Here is an 8265-nt window from a genome sequence, read left to right as displayed (position 1 = left end):
TATCACATGCACTTATATTTTTCCTAAAGCGCAAACATCCTGTATAATTTCCTTAGGAATTGTGTTTCACTTGTAGTGGTCACCAATGTATGCCCAGCCTCTAAAACAGTGCCTGGAGTAGGTAAGGTGTGCAATACATATTTGCTGAACAGAGAAATGATCTTCCCTGCAGCACTGCAGTTTGACAGAAGTATAACTGAAGCCCCAGATGTAATTTAAACTTTTCTACCAGCCAGATTTTAAAAAGGCCAAACAAAGCAGATAAAGTCGTGTCTAATGATATATTTTAATATATTTTGCTTAACCCCAAGTATTTATAATGTAAACAATAATTAAGATGAAAACTTTTAATTTGATATTTATGTACTTTTATTCATTGTAAGAATTCAAAGTGTATGTCTTTTTAATTTACAGCCCTTCTCAATAGTACTAACCCCACTTCAGGTGTTCAATAGCTACAATGCATTTTCCTACTATAAGTCATCGTGCAGACATCCCTGCTGCTGAAGAAAGCTGTAGGTACCTGATCATCTCCTGAATGTTCTTTCAGAAAAGGGAATTCTCATCTTTGAAATGAAAGAAGTAAATTTGGAAATAATTTTTCTTTTCATCAGCAGAAAAGGGCAGATGGTTGGGTAGCAGGCTGAAATAATCCCCGTAATTCTCTCCAGTCTCGGGTTTTTCTCAGGTCTATAAAAAAGATAAAGGGTAATGAAGTTGTTTGCACAATAAAAGAAAACAAAGCAACTTACCAGCAAAAGAATGCTGTGGGTGGCTTTGATTTCCGGAGATGTCTGGGAAGACAGGCTGGGGCTGTGAACATACTGGGCTCTCTGGCGGTGCTTGTAGAGCAGACTCACCATGTAGATACTGGACAACATCATGAGGACCACAAAGAAGAGATCTCGAATCACCATGCCACTTATAAATGCCATTGAACGGTAGTGTCCCAACGGCTTACCTTCACAGTACAGTTGAGAGTATCCAGAACCAACAAATGAAGCATTGCGATTGGCTTCTACAGCTTTGATGATGTGGATATAGATGAACATGTTGATGATCCAGAAGAAAAGGAGAGAGGGAAAGATGCATGTAGAAAGTTTAGATTTAAGCCTTGTCCATATAGAAGTACTGGGGCTGATAGTGATGGCTTGAACAGCACTCAGGAGGGAGGTGGTACAGATGGAAAGACCCCGGGTGACCCTGTATGCGTACAAAGTCGCCTTACAACCAACGTCGTCCAGAAAATGCCTTACTCCAAAGGACGACGCGGCATCTGGTATCAACTTGAACATGATAGTCAAAACGTTGACCAGTGTCAGGTGTATGAATATCAAATCTACGGGCCTTTTCAGGTGAGATTGAGTGAAGAAGACATACATATATAATGTGAAAAGCACTGAGTTCCCTATGAACCCAATACAAATTGAAGATATGAGGAAAACAAGAAAAATAATATCAATTGAAAACATTATCTTATTGATGTTTTAACTAGCAAACAGGTTTCAAATGAAAAAATTGACTATATTGTGAAATTTTAACGATGGAGCTTGTGGAAGAATACAATGATTGACAATTTAGTATGAGAGGTGCTTGTTGAAATTTTCAAGTCTTCTGTATTTCAGGCCAAGAAGTGTCACTTCCAGAGACTGGATCCCAGGAATTCTTGAGAACCTAGAGTGCAGAACTAGGTTATAAAGAAGGGGGAATTCAAATTGCTAATTCAAATAGAAAAAAGTCGTTAACACTAGAAAAAAATAGCAAATTAATCCTAAAAAGAAATAAATGGAGTTGATATAAGTAAAGCAGAAATTAATAGATAACAACCTTCTATGGAAAGGAGAAACAAAATCAAAAGTCAGTTCCTTGAAAAGTTTAACAAAATTAACCCACCTAGGTGAGACTGTACCAGTGTCTGAAAGGAAGGCACAAAGAACATTAGGATTAAAAATGATAAATGGATAGCAGTGGAGAAGTTGCAAATAATAGAAAATAATGTGACACTAATATTAGATATATCCATAAACTTGAAAATTTATGAGATATGGAGGAAAATTCCTAGATGACTTAAGAAAAAATAGTGGAATAAGAGAAAGTCATCAAGGTGAAACGCTCTTCATGATGAAATTGAACTGAGGGCAAAAATCATTCCATAAGAAATCTCAAAGAATTCTTGAACGGTGAAGTAAGCTAAACACTCCAGTAACAAATAATATCTACAAACGACTGCTGAGGGTTGACGAACGCAGAACATTCCACTACTCACATTATGAGGTTAGCGTAACCTTGGCAGCAAATGTAGAAAAGATAATAGGGGAGTGAAATTACACACTATTTTATGAACCAAATGAGAAAACAATTTATACAAAGTAGTTGTAACATTGCGTCCACTACATATACGTAAAAAGAATCAGCATTGGATCAAAGAATCATAGCAGACATGAAAAGTAATTTTAACATTTGAAACTTGATCTGTTTGATGACCCACACTAGTAGAGTAAAGGAACAAAAAATATGATCACTTCAAAATGTGCACAAGATCATGTGATCAAATTCAACATATGTCTGATAAAAAAATTCTAGATAAGTATCAAGAGAAAGAATAACCTTACCCTGAAAACACTTTTACAATGTCAACAGTATCATATTAAATGTTACATATTGAAAGCTTTTTCTTTGAGATCTGCTACGAGAAAAATATCTATTTTCACCACTTCTATTTCTCATATTTTTACATTTCCTGGGCTTTATAGCAAACAAAGAAAGTAAAATTTATAAGAATTAGAAGGAAAGTAACACCATCTTTTATCATTGACAGATTCTATAAATTTTAAGAAGGGAACAGATAGAATCATTCACTAAAATATTGAAATTTTTGAGAGTGATTTTCAAGGTTACTGAAAACCAAGTCAGCATAAAAACCATTAATATTTCTATATGTCAGCATAAAAATAGTTTTAAAAGGCAACTTAAAGAGTGATGCCATTTAAATAGCATAAAATATGTTGAACTTAAAAATTAACATATAATAAAAATGTGTAAAACCTCAGAGAGGAAACAGTGTTACAAATTAGTCTAACTTTGATTAAAGCATTTGTAAATGAAAACTAATGTATGAAAATTTGAGACAAAGGCTACTATCTGTAAAAATGAAATGGGATGCTTGAAAAACAAAAGCACGGATAACAATTATTAGAAAAGTGGTAATAAAACGAAACTGAGAGGAAAGTTCAAATGCAAATAAATGTCGCTTTCCTGTAGGCATAGAGAATAAAAAAGACACATAAAAAATAAATAAGGGAAGATAGCCAATATATAGAATTGTATGGAATTTTCAAATAGTTGTGAATAATAAAAAGTCAAAATACGGTTAAGAAACTGTGATATGGTTTCCAAATGAAACAAAATTGAAGACCATGAAACAGTATTGGAGAACTGTAAGAGACAGTAAAGAACCGAGAAGAGGAAAGGATGATGAAAGTAAAAGGAAATATATGGAGGAAAAAGGAAATAGTGACAATACTATGAGAAAGAAGACCAAATATACTTCTATCAAACAGAAAATTCAGAGAAGGTTAAATCTGAAAAGAATGGAAGTCTCAGTAAGGAAGCTAGAATGGGGAATGGGAATCTTGAAAATGTCTTCATACCTCCCTCTCTTTCTCAACGCTGAGTGTGACACAATCCTTCCTACAGGCAGTCAGCTTCCCCAAGCAAGTGAGACATCTTGGAAAGGCTGGATCTGCCCCAGAAAGACTGTATATGAGGGGCAGGATGGCAGGACTTCTGCTCCCAGTGGATCACCTCGTCACCTGCGGTCTCCATGACCTTGTTAACTGGGATCACTTTGATGTGCCCAGAGGAGCAACAAATTACTCTCCCACGTGCAGAATGATTCTCCTGGTAAATTTATGGGATTTATTGATCAGGAGTGCACAGTCACCATCGGAGGACGTACATTTTCCCAAATTGAACGACATCAAAAGTAAACTTTAGGATCTAGGAAAGTAATCAAAGTGCGTTTTCACTCAGCTGATGGAAATTCCTGCAGGACTTGATAAAACCTGAGTGCAGAGCAGCTCCTCAGAGAACACGTTCACTTTCCCACCTGGGCCTGGTGTGCCTCCTGCTTTCACAGCCTGTTTATTCTAAAGCTTTAGTGAGATATCACTGACATACAACATCTTGTAAATGTAATATATACAATTGATGATTTGATACCTATAGACTGCGAAATGATTTCCATAATAAGTTAGTTAACAGCTTAATCATCTCCCATTACCATCTTTTTGTGATGAAAACATCGAACATCTACTCTCTTAGCATCTTTCAAGTACACGCTACAGTATTGTTAACTTTAGAAACCATGGTGTCCATTAGATCCCCAGAACTTATTTATCTTAGAACTGGAAGTTTATACCCTTTGTCCAAGATCTCTATTTCCTCCACCTCCAGCCCCTGACAACCACCATTCTACTCTCTGTTTCTAGGAGTCAGCCTCTTTTAAATTCCACATACAAGTAAGATCACACAGTATTTGTCTTTCTCTGTCTGACATTTCACATTGCATCAAGCTCTCGAGGTCCATCCAAGTTGTTGCAAATGGCAGAATAGCCTTCTTTTTTTTCTTTTTTTTTTTTACAACAGAATAATTTCCTCTTGTCCAAAGGCCTAGCCACTCACAATTGCCCTATTTCATCCGGACTGTGTACACTGAGGTCCCAGCATGCCATTGAGGTCGGGAGAAAATCTTTCTGAAATGAAAGTCAAGAGTAAACATGAGAAAAGCTTCTGATGTTTAAGAGAAATGGAGAATGTGGTGGCATTTGTTTGTTTACTTCCAATATGCACTCGGTGTCTATGTGAACTAGACACCATTCCAGCCACTGAACATGCTGATGTGGGGGATCAGAATTGGCCACCCCAAAATGTGTCTCTTGACGTTGCCTTGATTATTTTTAAGAACAAAAGACTCTGAAAGAAACTTTGACCTTCCCCTAACAGACTAAAAGAAACTTAAGATAAAAGACTTGTCTCAAGGACAGGCTATCACTATAGATAATTATGGGTATCCATAGACTGGAAGGGTCCTTGCTAAGCCCACTCTTATCAAATTTCTGTTTACCAAACATTTTCTTTTCCATTTCCATGTGAATTACCATCCTTCCCTTTGAAGTCCCAAACCACCACCCCAACACCCTCTTTTGTGTTTAGCTGAGGAGGATATTTAAGCTGGCAGCCTGGCTATTTTTGTTGAGTTGCACAGTTTTCCTGAGTTTCTCCCATGTATCCATATCATGAAGCTTTGTTTGATTTTCTCCTGTTATTCTGTCTCATGTCAATTTAATTCACAGATGAGCCAGAAGGACCCAGAGTGTAGAGGATTTGTCTTCTTCCCCTACAGTTTGGTGACTTTGATGGGCTAGAACTTCACTGGCTGGCCACGGCTCACTCTGAGACCACTGCAGCCAAAAGATCCTGCACCCCTGACAAGAGCCAGCAGGAGGTAAGAGTTCTTAGCACACCAGTGTCCTCGATCTCTGCCTGCACGGTCCAATGGAAGTGAGAGGGGTGACCTGTATTTGCTTTTCTAAATTTAGATTAGCAGGAGAAAATATTGGTGAACCTACCTTCTTGGACTCCGTGAATCTAGGAAATTTGGTTTAGCACTCATTAATTGTAGACCCTTTTCCTCCAAGAGATGGTATTTTTCCTAGTCTCCGTCTTTTTTTGTTGTCTGTCATGATACACAGGCATCTCTATAAGCCTGTTGTCTGGGAATATGTGCATGAAATGAAAGCTGTTGCTAAGGGCATCTTGGAAGCCAAAAGGGCCGTCAATTTGGTGGGTGCATGTTGAGCAGTTAAGAGGCATTAGGCTGCTTGCCACCCCAAGAAGCCTCCTGTGGAAGGATAAGTTGGGTCACGGAAGGGGATAGATGACACAGGTGCCCCCGACAACTTCAAGAAAACGTCCATGCAATGATGAGGTACTCTGTAAAGCACATGTAGTGGAGGAAGATATTTCCTCTACCCACTGGGTCCTTCTGGCTGGGCTACAAATTAAATTCATATGAGACAGACTAACAGGAGAAAATCAAACAAGCCTTCATAACATGTGTACATGGGAGAGACTCAGGAAAACTGAGTAACTCACTAAAATGGTGGAGGCTCTCATCTTAAATGCCAGCTTCAGCTAAAGACAAAGGAGGATGTTGGGGGTAGTGGTTTGGGACTTCAAAGGGGAGGAGGGCAATTCACATGGAAATGGAAAAGCAAATGTTTGGTAAATAGAACTTTGATAAGAGTATGCTTAGCAAGGATCCTCCCAGTCTACCAATACCCAGAGTTATCTATTGTGATGGCCTGTCCTGGGCACAGGGCTTTATCTTAAATTTCTCTTAGGCAATTAGGAGGAAGGCCAAAGTTTATTTCAGTCCTTTTTTTCTTAAAAATAGTCAAGGCAAGGTAGAGACACATTTTAGGGTGGCCAATTCTTATCCCCCGCACACGCATGATCCTCAACTCCATGACACCTCCCTCCTAGGTATTATTCTGGCTCCAAGAGAGCCCAATCATAGCAAAAGCTGTTAATGTGCATATTAGATGGGGTTTTTTCTTTTGTCTTCTTCTGCATCTTGAGAGCTTGCCTTTGTTACCTTTCTGGTCTCTGCCATCCAGAGGATCCATGTCCTGGCACATATCTGGTGACCAATCGAGTGGATTGGGGTTCTGGGAGACAGTCTCTTTGTCCGGCTGTGACAGCTCTCAGTGGAGTTTGCCATTAGGGGTCCCAATTGCTTTCATAAAGGGCCTTTGTCATCTCAACCTTCATTGCTTGTTGTGCAATGAAGGCCTTTGCTTTCTTAGACTATTTTTGGGAGTGAATTTTCTGGATCTCTTTTGGGGACACCTCTTATGTTCATGGTTAAGCTTATTAAGATCCTACTTGTCAATGTGGCCAGACTATAGATCATTTAAATTGGAAAAACTTCTAAATTGGGGGAAAAATTGTGAGAGCTCTCATCGTAATTTGTGTTGGTACCTAAGAAAAGGCCAAATTAACAAGGAAATGCAAAAAAAAAAAAAAAAAAAAAAAGACTAGCCTTAAGACCCTGACCCAGGTTACAATTAAATTGAGAAAATGTAAAAGTATAAGTGTTGATAAGATTATAAAGGTTGAAATGTTTGTACTGACTTTACATAAAGAGGTTATATCAACTTTGCCTGAGTCTGTTTTAAAATGCCCGACTCAGGATACTTCCCCTGTCCAAAATTGCAAGACCAAGACCTATTGATAAAGTCCTAATGAAAGCTGTGATTAGAGGCATAAGAGTTGATGGAATTCAACTGAAATTTTGTGGAGAAAATAATGTATTTATGGGCTTTATGTGAAGTGATTGTATCTCTTTGTGCCTGATTGTGTTGTAGGGATAAACATTGTGGCTCACTGAGGAAACTTTCCGCTGCCTGACTATAAGACGGCATAGAAATCTGCCCGTCCGTCTTAACTAAATTTACAAAAGGGAAGTCAATAGGGTTGCCTGAGCCTACACCATATGAAATAAAAACTAGAGGTTAATATCAGATGCTAAAAAAAGGGTAATAAAATCCACAACCCATCCCAAGGTAAATTGGTCTAGGGTTAAATTGTACACTTATTAAAAGGTCCTTTGTTAAATGCTTTGTGCAGACTTTTTAAGGTGTGATACATTCTCCTGAAAGTTTTAGAGCATACAAGTCTTTCGATTCACCTCTTAGGTTAAAACTTCCCCTGATATAAAGAAGCAATTGGAAGTGTGTAGCTAGAAGGGTGGCTCAGCCTCTTCTTTTGTCTTTTCTCCACGACCTGAGAGCCAGTCTTTGAAATACAAGTGTTTCTCAGAAAGTAGTGAGTTTTTGCATTACACCCGATTAATAACAAAAATTTAAGGTCTCTGTGTGTGTACCTGTATGTTTATGTGTCTATATGTGTGTTATATATGTGGGATGTTTAACCTCCAGATGGTATGGCCAAAATTAAGAGCTCTGTTTAATTAGCTTAAAGTAAGTGCTTACATGGCTTTCAAGTTAACGTGATATAAAACAATCTTTGGTGAATGAAAGCTTGTTTAAGTTTGTTTGTTGGTTTGATTAAAATACATATGTCCTCAGAGTTATGAGCATTGGATATGATGCAGGCATGCAGCCTGGGTTTACTAGTTAAAAAAAGCTCATGTTATCCCTGTTACAAATTTGTCAACATAATAACTTAGAATGATAGCTA

General features: G+C 37.9%; 1 protein-coding gene across 1 annotated transcript; it reads right to left on the bottom strand.

The window, feature by feature from the left end:
• Window positions 1-527: 527 nt before the first annotated feature.
• LOC106838318 (vomeronasal type-1 receptor 3-like) lies at window positions 528-1472 on the bottom strand. The gene has a single exon (XM_014852333.3). The coding sequence runs from the start codon at window positions 1470-1472 to the stop codon at window positions 528-530; it is 945 nt and encodes a 314-aa protein (XP_014707819.3).
• Between the last annotated feature and the right edge of the window lie 6793 nt (window positions 1473-8265).

Source organism: Equus asinus, chromosome 26 (assembly GCF_041296235.1).
Source record: "Equus asinus isolate D_3611 breed Donkey chromosome 26, EquAss-T2T_v2, whole genome shotgun sequence".
Lineage (NCBI taxonomy): Eukaryota > Metazoa > Chordata > Mammalia > Perissodactyla > Equidae > Equus > Equus asinus.
Note: the sequence above shows the minus strand (reverse complement) of the source record. Positions and strands in the feature narration are given on the sequence as shown.